The following is a 15,350-nucleotide window of genomic DNA, read 5'->3' as shown; positions in this document are numbered from 1 at the left end:
GCTAACTTCGGTCCCCGTTCCCATGGCCCTGTGCTGGGATGGAGCGGTCAGAAGGAGGAGACAGGGGACTGCTTTACTCCACCCCACCTGTCCTCTGCCTCTAGCTCCCGCCCCACAACCCCTAGCGGAGTGACTCACCCGCGCCCTTCCCACAGGCCAATGGGAGAGCCATGCCAGCTACGCACTGCCCAGGCTGTTCCCGCATTGGCACGTTGGGTGCAGAAGGCGGAGGCCCGCCAAGGACGTGGGAACACCCTGCCAGTAAAGGCTTGTGTGGAAAGCTCCCAAGATCACAGATTCTCCAGCCTTGGATTGGTAACGCTGCCACCACCCAAATGCAACCCCCTTTGAGAACCCGGGAAGGCGCATTTAGGAATTCCTTCCTGTGGGGGACCCTCAGACTCCTTCAACTTTCCCCTGGAGAGAGCTTGGAACCTCGTTGCGGAGATCGGCTGAAAATGGAAGTTTAGTTTCTCTGCGTAGTTTGGCTGTGCAGGCTCAGACACGCGCACACGGAGCCTCCTGCATTCTGGGACAGGGGGCATGTTCTTAAAAGTGTGATTTTTCCTGAAAACAAAACAAATGAACCCTCCTTCCCCCCCCCCCCCCCCCTCCGCCTGCCAGGAAGAAAAAAAGTCAGGAAGAAAACAAAACCAGGAAGAGGGGAGCTGGCTCTGGCGCTGTGGCCGATGGAGGGAACCTTCATCTTCCCTGAAACTTGATCTAGACAACAGGAAGGAGAAAACAAAAACTGACCACAGTGAGCAGGACACTGACTAGCATTAAGGCCAAGTCTACACTGGCAAGTCACTGTGCAGTAAATCACCCCCAGCGCTGTGACGTTCAAGGTGTCCACCCCGACATGGCACTTACCCCAAGCCTGCACTAGGGCCTCAGTTCAAAATAACCCCTGTAGGTTGAATTTATGGGTAGAGCATCCACCCTAACAAATCCCTTCTTTCAAAATAACGGGCTGCTTATTTTGAAATCTGGACTCCTGCTTTCCTTGGGGAATAACACTTATTTTGAAATAACAGTTGTGTGGATGCTCTGGTGCTGCTATTTCAAAACAACTGCTCCCCAGAGTCATTTGGACTAATTACTCTCCAGTACTGTGTCTATACTGGCATGAATTTCCGGAAATGCTTAAAACAGAATAGTTTTCGTTATAAGTATTTCTGGAAAAAGAGCGTCTTCATTGGCAGGATGCTTTTCTGGAAAAGCGTCCGTGGCCAATGTAGACGCGCTTTTCCGGAAAAGAGCCCCGATCGTCATTTTCACTGCCAGTGTAGACGTAGCCTCATTATATGAGAAATAAGGGAAGCTGGAGGAAGACTGCTTCATCTTGAAATAAGTGCTGTGTAGACGCTCGCAATTTCGAAATAAGATATGACGAAGCTCACTTTGTGTAGCTTATGTTGAGTTGAGCCCTGCTGTGGAGACACATCCTAACAGGGTTCAAGAAAGAGCGGGATAAATTCATGGAGGTTAGGTCCTTCAATACTTATTAGCCAGGATGAGCAGAGATGGTGATCTTAGACTCTGTTTGCCAAGGGCTGGAAATGGGCGATGGGGAGGGATCATGTGATGATTCCACGTTCTGTTCACTTCTTCTGGGGGAAGTCGCTTTGTCCACTGTGGGACACTGGGCTGGATGGGCCTTTAGTCTGACTCCATATAGCTGCTCTTATGTTCTTATGTCCTTAAAGAGCCCCCGCCCCACTGCACCCAAGTGTGTCTGCACTGACACATACGTAGCAGCTCAGGGTCCCGGGTACCTGAGTCCAGTCATGAGTTCACAGAGAATCTGAGTCCTGCTTCTGTTCAGTAGAATAGTCTGAACGGCAAACACCCCTCCCTCCCCCCACAAAAACTACCCCCTAGAGACAGCAAAGCCCCCCCCCTTTGTGGCAACAATCCATTTTCTAGACGGGGGAACACACCAGAGAGCAACCGGACAGGAGCAGATGGAAACATTTTATTAAAGCAAATGATTCACACACCGTTCCTGACACACAAGTTACACAGGGGCTGGGGAGGGAGGGGTCCCTGGCCTCTGTATGTGGGGTGCTGGGAATGGGCGACAGGGGAGGGATCACTGGATGTTCCCTGTTCTGTTCCCTCCCTCTGGGGCACCTGGCACTGGCCACTGTGGGCCGACAGGACACTGGGCTGGACGGGTCTTTGGTCTGACCCAGTCTGGCTGCTCTGATGTTCCCTGGTGAGCGCCTCGCATAGACTAGCTCAGGCAGCTCTCTGCCAGGCCTGCTGGCTTGTCCCAAACACTCACATCCCCCCATAACTCAGGCTGGGGGCTCACAGTGTCGTGCCAGGGATTTTCTGGGCAGCTACAATTCCAGGCAGCACCGTTCAGCGTTGCAATACCCCAGCCCCTGCCTGGAGCTCGCTCCTTGTCTCCAGCTCTGCAGGGGAGAGCAAAGTTCCCAGCAGGCAGCAGCTTCATGAGCCAGGGCCGGCTGCTTTCCTGAGCCCAGCTTGCCCCAGAGTCCCCAAGGCAGCCGGGGGGCTAGTGAGAGGCAGAGCCGTTGGGTTGGTCTATTTGTGTGACCTGATCTGAACTCTGCCTGTCCCCAGCCCGGCTGTTAGCTCTGCCCCTGCCCAGCCCCCAGCTCTGCCCTTCAGGGCCCGTCTGCTCCCTTGGGCTGCAGTAGGGTCCTTCCACCTCCCTTAAGTGGAGCTGCAGGGAGGGAGGGAGAGATAGTTCTGAGGTCATAGAGAGGAGGAGCCAGAGGCGGGATACAGGGGAGTCCTCCAGGGTCACACAGGGGTGTGTGAGGCCAGAGGGGCTGTTGTCATGGAGACAGTCGGAGCTCGGTGTCACACCCCACCATGAACCAGGGTCGGATTCTCTCCCCAGGGAAGGAGCCCGGCGGGAAAGTGAAGATCAGGGCCTCGGTACCAGCAGTGATGAGCGTTACCTGCCCCCGGTCACAGTCCAGACAAACCTGGATCCTGCTGGGGAACCTCGGGTGCAGGCCGGTCACAGGGTCAGTGAGAGCGTCAAACTCATCAACCCTCCGCCGCACACCCCAGATCCCGGTCTTGCAGTTCAGGCTGATCCCTCCCTTCCTTCTCACAGACTCTCTGGCCACCCCCACAGCCCAGCATGGCCCACCCCCCACCTGCACCTCCCAGCAATGTCTCCCCGAGGTGAAGTCCTCACGGCCCAGCACACATTCCCAAACGTCAAATCTCTCCGGGGTGTCGGGCAGGGGCTGCCGTGTCTCTGCCCGTCTCACACGTTTCCCATCCTCTGACAGGATGAGCCGGGGATGCGCCGTGTCTGGATCCAGAGTCACGTTGGCTGGGGGAGAATCAGAGCGTGAGGGGCAGAGCTCGGCCCTGGGGGGGTCAATGGCGTCAGGGACAGAATCTGCCCCAGCTGGGCAGTGACTCAGGGACTCTCCTGCCTCCAGGGGCGCCCGGCTCTGAGTGGGGAGCAGCCCTGAGGTCTCGGCCCAGCCCAAGGGGCAGCTCACTCCCCGGCAGGGAGGGGCCGTGGCAGAGAGAAGGGATCAGAGGGGCCCTGACACTGGGAATCTGCCCCCTCGCCCTGGGCCGGGGACAAGTGACTCTGGGCTGGGAACCCCAGAGGGATGGGATGGAAACTGCCTGGTCAGGGCTGGCTGAATCCAGGCCCTGCCCCCGACTGGACCCCTCCCCATTGAAATGTCCCTGGGTCCCAGCTGCCTCTGGGCAGGGTTTATGATTCCCCCCGTGACACGTCTCCCCCGCACGGCACGTCTGGGCTCGGCTCCTTTCCTGCCGCGCTGGGGCTCTGGGCCGAGCTCCGACCTGCCCCCCACCAGGCTGCTCAGCCTCCGGCCCAGCGCCCAGACCCCGCAGAGCCAGCAGGGAGGGGCAGGGACCGGCCCCAGCTGGGCTGGGCGGGAAGAGTCTGAACAAGGCGAGTCCTGCACTGGGGGTGCCCAGGCGCCGTGCGGAGGGAACAGGGGTGTCTCTGTCCCAGCCATGGCAGGAGGCTGACTCAGGGGTGACAGAAGGAAGAGGGGCCCCAGGGAGCTGACGGGGGTCCCAGCGGGGGCTGGGTGGAGGGAGAGAGAAGCTGAGCTAACATGGGGGGAGAGGAAAAGGGGAACAGGACCAGAGCTCTGCTCTCAGCAGCTCCCCAGCTGCCTGCAATGGGCCCAGGACTGCCCCTGTCTGTGCCCCGGGCCCTGGTGCTCTGGGGTCTGATCCATCCCTTCCCCTGGCAGAGCAGGGACCCGCCCATGGACTCTTGGGTCCCCTGCCGGGGGCAGGAAAAAGAGCAACGTCCCCACGTGCCCCAGAGTCCATGCTGGGCACAGCCCCTCAGTCACCGGGGGGGAGAGAAACTCCCCTCTGCGACCCCACATGCCAGAGAACAAGGGGAGCCCAAGGCCGAGAGGAGGCAAGGAGGGGTGAGGCCAAGGGCTTTGGATACCGGAGGGAGGGTACAAGCTGAGGCAGGGAGTTGAGGTGCTAGAGGGGCTGAGGACTGTGGGGGAGCCCTGGGGATAGGGGGCTCTGGGCAGGGGGTTGGGCTCTGGGCTGGGGGTTTCGGGGGTTCTCAGGAGGAGGAGTCTGGGGGCAGGAGGTGGCCCCTGGGCTGGAGGAGGCTGGGGAGGGGCATGAGGTCCGAGGCAGCTCACCTGGTCTGTGCGCTCTTAGGGTTTTCTCCAGTGCGGCCGGCAGAGAGTCTGGGGGAGGAGAGAGGAGATTCAGGTTTGTACGGGGAGCCCAGAGCCGGGTTGTCATGTCACAGACACACTCAAGCCTCGCTCACGTCCGGCCTTTTGCCGGTGCCTAGGCCCAGGCCCTGCAGAGCCTTTGGCATCAAAGCAGCTTCCGGCACCTTGGTCTCTTGATGCTAACGGGATGTTCGGAGAGTGTGAGACCCTGGCTCTCGCTGGGAGCTGTTTATCCCTGGGGAAACTGAGTCGGGGGGGTGGGCTCCATGGGCCAGATTCACCATACACCAGCAGAGCAGGGCGAGGAGGCCCACGTCCCTCTGTTCTTCCTCCCACTGCCTCATCCCCTCCCCCAGCTCTCTCCCCCATCTCCAGCCCTCTCAGGGACAGGCCTTGGGCCTGCAGCTGCTGGGAGGAGATTTTGCTGAATTGTGGCCTAAAGGTTGTGACCATTCGTGAGTCGGGAGTTGATGGGAGATGACCTCAGGCCTGGCCCGGCTCCTTCTCCTCTCCCTGGGCTTGGCTCGTGGGGAAGTGCTGAGAACTGGGACCAGGGTCATTGCTCTGTCCACGTTTGGAGACTGAACCTGGGTATTTACGCCAGGGCTGGGCAAAATACGGCCCGGGGGCTGGATCCGGCCACCAAGCCACCCAATCCGGCCTGTGGACCCCCCTGCCAGGACCCTCAGCACATGTAGCTGCCGTGGTTTAAAGCTCAGTCCCTGGGGCTCTGGGCTCTGCAGCGAGGGGGGGGCTTCATGTGCTATCCCCACCCCCAGCACAATCCTTAGCTCCGATTGGCTGGAAACAAGCCTCTTCCCCCTCCCGGAGCTGAGAGCTACATGGAGGGACCAGCCTGCAATTTTAGTGATCTGGGGCTGCAGCAGGCAGGGAGCCCAGCCTGCCTTGGGGGATGCTGCAGGGCTGCTGGCTGGGAACTACTTGGGTAAGTGCCTCCCAGCCACAGCCTGCCACTGGCACCTCAGCCCCTCCTGCATCCCAACTCAATTCCCTAGGTCACCCTCCAAGCTCTGTGTGCCCCCTGCCCCAGGTCACAGCTCCCTCCCAGACCCTGGACCACCTCTTACGTCCCTCCCCCAGGCCAGAATCCTCCCCTGCACCCACACCCCCTCCCTGACCCTGCACCCCAATCCTCTGACCAAGGTCACTGTCCAAACCCTCTGCAGTCTGCACCCCCCTTTTCCCCTTCTCCCAGGTCACAGCTCCCTCCCAGACCTTCCTACACTTCTACCCCAGGCCAGAATCCTCTCCAGCACCCAGACCCCCTCCCTGACCCTAAAGCGCATCCCCCAACCCAGGTCACCACCCCAAACTCCTGTCAGACCCCACACCATCTCCTACACTACAGTCCCTTACCCCATGCACCGTTCTGCACCCAACCTCCAACCTAGATCCTGCACCCCCACCACAGCAGAGTGTGGCCCTTGGCCACTTTCCAAAATCTTGGACTGGCCCCCACCAAGAATTATTGCCCCCCCAGCGGATTGATGGTGATTGACTCGGCTTGGGCCTGGCAAGCCGTGTGCTTGTCACAAGGGAAATGTTTCCTACAGGGATCTTGCTCTTAAAGTGCCGTGTTCCTGAGTTGCTCTGCAGGACACAGACGTGTTGCCCACACAACGCACTTGAAGACAGACACCCAGAGTGACCTGCCCAGGCCAGGGAGCCATGTCCAGAACCCCCCTGTGGAGAAATGACCCCTGCACATCAGGAAAGAAAGTAACTTCAAAATCGCTTGGACAGCAGAAACGCTCCAGCAATTCAAAGTTCCTGTGTGAGCCGTGTACAAGTCACACAAGGTACTTACTGACCCGAACACAACGGGGATTGGAACAGAACTCGTCTGGATGGTTCTAACAGGTCAGATACTGTCAGGGGTGCTCCTACTCTCGCAGGAGAAATGCACCATGACTGGCCTGTGCCCCAGGAGAAGGGAACTGAGCGTGTTTCTCTCCCTGGCGTTTCTCACTCTCACAGTCATTGTCATTGCAAAGGCTGCTTCTGAACAAACAAGGGTTTGAATTAATCAACCTGAGTGTCTTGGAACCCAAGTCTGGGCCATTCACCCCCAATTACATGGAAGCATCATCTAATTATGAACCAATTGACCAGCACCATTCTCCTTCCAGGGTCTCACTTTCCCCTCCTCCATTCCCCCCAGGTACCTTTGAACTCCCTCAGACTCTCCGACAGCGCAGTCACTTTCTGGGAGAAACCACGGACTCGCTCTTCCAGTTCAGGAGCCATCTCCTCTGGCTGCTGGGCCCGCACCTTCTCACACCTGGGGAGAAACAATGTCCCATGGTGACACTGCAGTGGTTCCCAGCCTTTTCGACTATGTGGGCCCCTTCTCAATCTATGAAAATGTTACGGACCCCCACCCCTCCCTGAGGGAGAAAAAAAGAAAAGGAAAAGAAAACCAAGGATCGGGGCCACCGCCATATGCCTAGTCCTTGCTTTTGAACTTTCCACAGATCCCCTGCAGTCCCATCGCAGACCACCAAGAGTCGAGGGCTGCCAGATACTTTCACAAAAAATACCTCCCCCTCACATGGTGGGTGCAAAAACCCCCCACAAACACACCAAAAAAAAAGCGTCACTGCGCCTTTAAGTCCCCAGGCTCCCTGCTCTCCGCGTCCCCTCCAGACGGGGCAGGAGGAAAATGGCCCAAGCGTCCTTCCGACTGAGAGAAACAGAAAATACCGGACATTTTACCAGACAGAGGCCGCAAATACCCGACAGTCCGGGCCAATACCGGACACCTGGCAACCCTACAGGCGTCTGTGGCCCACAGGTTAGGAGCCGCTGTGATCCTGCCTTGAGTGACTCAGTTCTTAACTTCTGGTTAGTGAGAATTTGAGTCTCCACGACCAACTCCCTGGATCTCCAGGCGCTGAGGGACGGGAGGTTCCCAGGGGAAGGACTGTAGAATCTGCCCACTAGGGACGAGACTGAGACACCTGCTCCCCCTCCCCAGCTCATCCCACACAGGTCTCCAAACAGCCCTTGGGCAGGAAAGACCCTGGATCCCTGCTACCCTGGGCTGAACGGTGCCCAGCGCCCAGCAGGGACAGGCCCACATCCCACCCCTCAGTCCTGGGGCATATAGAATATACCACAGGCCAGTCTGCGCCTTTCCCTGGGGAGTTGCAGAGTCGTCTCTAAAAGGGCGAGGGCCTCAGGGTTAAATGGGTCAGAGATTTGAATCCCAAATGTGACCTTCCCGCACATTCTGCTGTGGAGCCCTGGGGAGAGGCAGCGACAACTTCACTGCCCAGTGTTTCCCCAGCGCTGTGAGGTGTGAGGGGGTGAGAACCACCGACCTGCTCAAGGTGCTTCTGACGTCCTGGGGAGAGAGAGAGAGAGAGAGAGAGAGAGAGAGAGAGTTTCAGTCCCACCTGACACACACTGTGAATTCCAAGGGAGGGATTTGGCGAGCGAGGGGAACTAGGCTTTGCCTGGCCCCAGGGCCATGGATCCCTGAGCGAATGGGGCTTTGCCATCTCTAGTCTCTCTGTGCCTCTGGGTCTGCACAAAACAACAATTCACATGCCAGGAGGGCGCACACGGAGCTGCCCTGTGACCTCTGACTCCTGTGCCCACCTGCTAGGGACTGTCCTGTCTCTGTGGTGGGAGCTGGGGAATTTCCCCCTCAGCCTCACCTGCAGGAATTCACTCGCTGGCTTCTGACACTTCCCCTCCAGCTCCCGGATCCGCTCGCTGAGACGGGAAATCTGCTCCGAGAGTTTGGTGACAGTGTCAGTCTGGAGCCTCACAAGTTCCTTGTCCAGCTTCTTCAGCTGGGCCAGCAGGAGTCGCTCTTGTTCCTCCAGGAACTGCCGCAGCTGCTGAAACTCGGCCACAATCTTCTGCCGCTCAGCTTGTGTCTGTTTCTGGAAGAAGAACCAAAGGAAGAACATCACCACCGCTAGGGGGACATGGACGGTGCCTGTGACCCTTCACAGAGCACTTAGTGCTCAGGGGGAGAATCTCTTTTTGGAAATTCTAAGTCACCGGACAGTGAACAGTCTGTCTCCAGGAGGGAGAATTTTCTCACGTCTTCCTGTTTGGCCCTAGAATCTCATAAAGGACATTTCCATGTCTGACGTGCTTTGGATCGTGAGTGGCTCATGGCCTCAGTGATGCTGATCCAAAGCAGGAGGGAGCAGCAGGGAGCAGGACTCAGCACTACTCCTTGGTGACATTTTCCTCATTACATTTTTTTCCTGGGAAAATACAGATTTGTCACCAAAGAAACATTTCATGAATCACTGGCAACATCACCCGTTGTTGTGCTGCAGAAAGAAATACATGAGAAACCAAAACTTATTTTTGAAACTGTCCTTGTGTTTTCTAAAATTATTTTTAAGGAAATGGTCAAGTTGAAACAAAACTTTAATTTGACCAAGCAAAAAAATCAAATGTGTGATTTGCTAATAATTTTAAAAATAGATTATTTTTGTTCAACCCATTTTGTTAATACCCTGCCAGCAAAGATCTGGCATTTGCTCAGCTCTACTCAGAGCCACGCTCGCTGAGACAGGTGGGAAGAAAAAAGATGTGCACCCATGAAAGAAAAAGCAGGCACCCAAGGTGAACGACAGCAATGGAGATAGAAATGTAGCCGTGTTAGTCTGGTGTAGCTGAAACAAAAAACAGGACTATGTAGCACTTTAAAGACTAACAAGATGGTTTATTAGGTGATGAGCTTTCGTAGGTCTGGCCCACGAAAGCTCATCACCTAATAAATCATCTTGTTAGTCTTTAAAGTGCTACATAGACAGCAATGGAGAAACTGTCAGGGCAGAAAGGGTGCATTTACACAGCAGCGCTATTACAGAATAGCCGCCCTTATTCCAAAATAACAAAGGGAGCGTCCACACAGCAATTCCGATATTTCTAAATAAATTCAAAATAACGGGCCACTTATTCCGACTCTGTAAGCCTCATTTGACGAGGAATAAGGCCTCTTCTGAAATTGCTATTTTGAAATAGCAGTCGTGTGGGACGCTCCACTGCTGCTATTTCGAGATAGCCCCTCCCCAGGGCCGTTCAGGGTAATTTCTCCTCAGTGCTTCCTGGGGCTCTGCATCGAGGTAGCGCATCCACATTAGGAGAGCCTGCCTTGGACTGATTTCGAGGCTTCCCTGTAGTGTGGACATGCTATTTTGAAATAAGCTATTTTGGAATATCTCCTCTGGAACAGCTTATTCCGAAATAAGTGTGCAGTGTAGAGGTACCCAAAGGGACCAAGACAGGAAGGAGCGGAGGGAGGGAACTTGCCAGGGCCATGGGGCTTTATTTAGTGATTGAAGCTGGAACTCTGAACAGCAAACAGAGTTTGCACAAGGGGACTCCTCTGGACATAACTGAACGTCCTGCAATCTCTGGGCTGAGGGAGGCTGGGAACTGACGAACGAACGTGTTTCACTGGGGCTTTGGTCTCAGGCTCGGCATTTCCTAATTCCCAATTCGGTGTTTGTTATTAGAAATTGTTGCTTGTGAAGTGAGTGTAATTAAGATAATTGTAACTAAAAGACAGTAGATGAGAATAACAGTTCACAGAGCACGTGGCAGTGGTTTCCACGCTGGGGTCTTTGTGCCCCCGGGGCCATGGACCATGTGAGCAAAAGACTTAGACTGGACAGAATTCAGCTGTTCACACAGACAATCGATTTTCAAAGGGGTCAGAACCTCCCTCTGCCATTTCTAAAGGTGTCCACAAATGTACAGAGGGTGGAAGCGGCTGGTTTGGGGCCCAACTCTAAGGAGGGATTTTGCTAAAGCAATGAATTGTGATTTCTGGGTGCTCATTCTCTGGCTGATGAAGAGAAACCGTAATCCAGTCTAGGGCCGCTCCTTAATGTTGGATTCAAGATCAGCTCCCCGTGGCTCTCTACAAAGGCAGGGTAATAACGCCAGGCACCTACCAGATACTTCTGGCTGGTCTTCTCCCTGCTCACTTTCAGTCCCAGCAGCTTTTCTCTCTCAGCTCTCAGAGTCTTCAGCTGGGCCTGGAGCCTTTCCTGGAGACACAGAAACATTTCATGTGACTAAGCAAAAAATCAAATGTGAGATTTGCTAATCATTTAAAATAGATCATTTTTGGTTCAACCCATTTCTGTAATGTCCTGCCAGTGAAGATGTTTAGTTTTTTAGTTTTGTTTCTCTTATTGTTAGTTTCAGAACTAGAGGGAGGGGAGCTGGCCCAGCACAGAAACACACTGTACTCGCCACTGCAGGGTCTGGCAGGTTTATGGGATCGGATACACAGAGTCACAGTAATAGAACCTGGGAGTGTTTTCAGAGTGTTTGAAATTCTCGGCCCCTGTTACAGTAGGGAGCTGGGATCACATCCTCAGAGGCTGCATGAGCTGGGGCTGGGGGAGATCGCAGGGGAGGGAGCTGGAGGAGAGGTGGGACACGGTGAGCATCGGGGACCTCCAGAGAGGCCGGGGCGCATGGAGGGGTGGGGGAGGAGCAGAGAGGAGGGACACAGCCAGGCAGGTGCAGGGTGGAAATCTGGCCTGGCAGCCACCCGTGATGACCTAGCTCTGGTGACTGCAGGTGTTTGCAAACAACCCTCAGTGCCCCTCCCCCGTTCCCACCCTGGTTCTTTCTTTACCCGCCTGCTGTGGGCCGTGTGCATGAGTCTGTGGCTGGGGCTAGGAGCTCTCTCTGGCTGGCTCCTCCATAGGGTGCCCGGACCCACAGGGCCCCAATCGCTCCCTGAAGCCCGGAGAGGCCAGTGCTATAGACACCAGTGCATTCTACTCACTACCAATTATTGCCATTGCCATGAACATCAGCATGGACACGTAGTGGGCACAAAGTTCCCCCACTGAATCTGCAAAGATAAATCCCAAAGAGGAATCTGCAGGACTGGGACTCTCCCTGTGGCTCAGGAGAGGCGGGTGGGGACGAGGCTGGGCACAGGCTGGCTAGCCCTTTCAAGGGAGGAGATCTGAGCAGGGTTCCTGTCAGCCGGGCGTTTGGGCAGTCAGCTAGGAGAGATTCCAGTGCTGCCCAGCTGATTAGCAGCGTGCACAGTCACTCACAGCTGGCAGCAGGTGTTTCAATGGGTAGTGCGCAGTGACACATGCCTTGGCGCACAGAACAAAATTTATTCCACGCCCAGATGGACTATTTTAGACGAAACATTGGTTGTCAGCCCTGCCTGAGACATAGTCTATTCTCCTCCCCAGGAAGGGACAATGAAGGGCAGGATGAGGGGCCCTGGGATCCAACCTGGCCTGGGGTAGGCCCAGGGAAAGCCAGAGGGAGGAGGCCCCTGGCGCAGGCAGAGGAGACCCTGGATCTTGCTCAGGATGATAAGACCAAACTCCAGACTCAAAGTCCTGAGAGTCCCGGCTGGGAGAGCAGGGCTGTTACTGGCCACACAAAATGCCATTGTGGGTCTTTTTTGGAAAACTGAGGCAGGGCTACCCCATGCCACGAGGGGCACTCAGGCGGCAATGACCCTGCTGCGGTGCCCTATCACCCTATCCCTGCTTCCTGCAGTCCCACCCCTGATCCTATCGGCTAGATTCCCAGGGCGGGAGCTGCTCCCCAGTGCTCCCCTCAGTCCCACGAGGGCAGGGATCGCAGTCGGCATTTCCCCACCTGGAATTCTTCGGCAGCTTCCTCGGCGGGAATCAGGTTGTGACCTTGGCTCCCCTTGGATCTGTCATACACCACACAGATGGGGATTTCATCCTCTCTGCTGAAGAGTTTGAGAGGTTCCTGGTGTTTCTCACACAGTCTCTCTGGGGCTGGTTCCTTCCCTGCCTGCAACTGGAGTTCTCTGGCCATGTCCACGAAACTCCTCAGCTTCCTGTCCGGCCTGAGGTTCCCCTGGGCAAAGGTCCGTCTGCACTGGGGGCAGGAGACGTCTGCGGTGACTCCCCCCCAGCACTGGGTGATGCAGGTTCGGCAGAAGCTGTGATCACAGTCGAGAGACACCGGATCGTTGAAATACTCCAGGCAAATGGGACAGGTCACTTCATCCTGGAACTTCTTTGCTGTATTCGCAGCAGCCATGGCTTCTGGTGCAGGGGAGACCAGAGGGTTTAGTTTCTCTTTCGTCTGCCAGGGAAATGGGCGGGTTGCACTTTGTATTAGTCAGTGCCACCTGTCTGGGCGTGTTCTCCTGCTCTTTCCCTTTACAGACTCTTCCACGCCTTTACATGAAGTGTGTTGAGTCCAGACTGACAGTCACTTCTCCGAAACATCTGCCAGGCACCAAACTTGGGCCTAGGCGCTCAGGGTGCATCTACACTGCACCGTTATTTCGGACTAAGCTGTTCTGGAAGATACATTCCGAAATAAGAGCATCTACACTACAGGGAAGCCTCAAAATGAGTCCGAGACAGGCTCCCCTAATGCATTGGAAGCTCGCCTGTGCTGGGGGGGGTTCTGGTTCCGTCCTGGGGCTGCCGGCCCAGAGACCAGCTGTCACCCTTGTGCTTTGCCACAGTGGCAACTGCATCTTTTCAGTGTAGTCTCCCCAGCTCTCGTGGCAGTGGGCGGTGGGGGGGGGGGGGGATGCAGGCACTGGTCTCCAATGCTGGGGGGGGGGGGGAGCAGGGGATAACCAGAGACTCCAGGCCCAGGGCTCTCAGGCCACTCACCCAGCCTCGCTGCAGGGGGATCTGGGGCCAGTCAGAGGGACCCTGGGAGCCCCCTTGGACCAGCCTTGGAATCCAGCTGTGGGGAGAAAAAGCAGCAAAGAGGCAGCTGGACCCTCTTCCCGCTGGGTTCTCACTGCCCCTCCTCTTCCTGCACCGCGCAGCCGCAGCCCCTGTCAGCCACCGGCACAGCCCGGGCAGGGAGGCAGGAAAGGGGCCAAGTAGCGAGTCAGACTGAGGGGGGCAGGCCAAGCTCCTCCTGCCTTGCAGGGGCCCTGCCAACAGCTTCTCTCTCGTCCGCGGCTGCTGAGGAAACCGCCCTCGAAGAGACGTGCAGGCCCTGGGACCAGGGGGCAGCCGCTGAGGTAGCGGAGTTGGGAGCGCGCGAGGCTGGAGGTCGAAAGGTCCCTGGTTCAGTCCTGGGTTTGGGCAGATGCCTCTGTCCCTGGGGTTGAGCCCTTGGGTGGCTCCTCTATGGAGAGCACAGTTGGGCTTCCTGGAAGGGCCTTGTCTGCCCTGCTGCCTGCCTAGGGGCCAGCCAGCCCAGCCCTGCCTCCCTGCCCCTGTCTGCTTAGTCCCGGCCCTGCCTCTCTGCCCCTGTCTGCTTAGTCCCAGCCCTGCCTCTCTGCCCCTGTCTGCTTAGTCCCGGCCCTGCCTCTCTGCCCCCATCTGCCTAGGTCCCAGCCCTGCCTCTCTACCTCCATCTGCCTAGGTCCCAGCCCTGCCACTTCGCCCCCATCTGCCTAGGTGCCAGCCCTGCCTCTCTACCTCTGCTCTGCCTCAGTCAGGGCAGGAAAGAGAAGCTCCCCTTAGAGCCGCAGACAAACCAGCCCCCTGTGCATAGGGGGTGTACTGGGTGTGCCCAGACACACCCTAACGTCTCAAAAAAAAAGTGGTTTTGCATTTTAATTTAACGCATGAGATGCTCTTTTAGTTTGAAAGTACGGATTGGTGTGTGATGCAATAAGCACCAAATTGCGCACTATAGATGCTGTAGAAATGGATGGAAAGCCCGTGTTTGCTCGCAGCCTGTCCTTTAGGATTGAGTACGCAATAAATGTTCGCCTTTCAAAAAAATAAAAATCAAATTCCCTGGGTGCACAGCCTAGTGCAATGTGCTGCGCCCGCCTATGCCCCTAGGGAACCACTTGGCAGTGTGCCAGGCCCAGCCCTCCCCTCTGCCCGCTGAGCTATCAAAAGGCTGCAGCTTTGTCCAACTTGGCCCATCTGCAAGTGACACCCAAGTGGGTGGCATCCCAGGGGAGGAACTCACCAGCGTAGCGAGTTCTCCTCTGTGCTTCACATGCAAAGGGCCCCTGGGGGAACTAGGGTTGCCAGGTGTCCGGTATTCAACGAGACAGGCCGGCTTGGGCCCACTGTCTGGTAACAAAATCCAGAAAATACCGGACATGTGCAATGTCCCATATTTTCTGGTTTTCCAGCTGGGCGCCTGATGGAAGCCTGGCAGGGGCGGGGCAGTGGCTGGGAGGGGGGTGTGATTGGCGCTGGGAGCCTCTGGTTGTGTGTGACGCCTTGGGGCGGAGGGGAAGCCCCGTCCGTGTCCCTGAGCGCTGAGCAAGTGTGTTGTGGAGCCACAGCCGGACTTGCTCGCACTTCACCGGGACCATGCGTGGGACAGGCAGCGCCCTGGGATCTGCACGTACCTGGCTCAGTCCTGCTCCCTGCCGGCAGATTTCCTCCCCTCGCCCCCACTCCCGCTGACACCCTCCCGGCTGGCTGGTTCTCCCCCACTTCTTGTCCTAATTTTCCCCGGCAGGTTCCCCCGCCCGATCTCCCCTGTCCAGCCCTGCTGCAGCCAACACCCGCACCCCCCTTTCAGCCCTGCTTCCCACCGGCCAGTTCCCCTGCCCAATCTCCCGATCTTACCCAGCCAGCCCTACTGCCCCCGATGACCACCTAACTCCTCCGGCCAGCCCCGCTGCTCCCTACCCCCCCCTTCCAGCCCTGCTTCCCACCAGCCGGTTCCCCTGCCCAATCTCCTGATCTC

The 15,350-nt window shown here is 56.8% G+C and overlaps 1 protein-coding gene across 1 annotated transcript; it reads right to left on the bottom strand.

Moving 5' to 3' along the window:
- Window positions 1-1,928: 1,928 nt before the first annotated feature.
- On the bottom strand, window positions 1,929-12,799 carry LOC142823246 (zinc finger protein RFP-like). Its single transcript, XM_075914043.2, has 7 exons — window positions 12,339-12,799; window positions 10,646-10,741; window positions 8,378-8,608; window positions 8,039-8,061; window positions 6,881-6,996; window positions 4,656-4,703; window positions 1,929-3,325 (listed from the first exon to the last, which is right to left on the bottom strand). The coding sequence occupies exons 1-7, from the start codon at window positions 12,753-12,755 to the stop codon at window positions 2,814-2,816; spliced, it is 1,443 nt and encodes a 480-aa protein (XP_075770158.2). The 5' UTR covers window positions 12,756-12,799; the 3' UTR covers window positions 1,929-2,813.
- Window positions 12,800-15,350: the final 2,551 nt, after the last annotated feature.

Source organism: Pelodiscus sinensis, chromosome 19 (genome assembly GCF_052426305.1).
Source record: "Pelodiscus sinensis isolate ZL-2025 chromosome 19, ASM5242630v1, whole genome shotgun sequence".
Classification (NCBI taxonomy): Eukaryota; Metazoa; Chordata; order Testudines; family Trionychidae; genus Pelodiscus; species Pelodiscus sinensis.
Note: the sequence above shows the minus strand (reverse complement) of the source record. Positions and strands in the feature narration are given on the sequence as shown.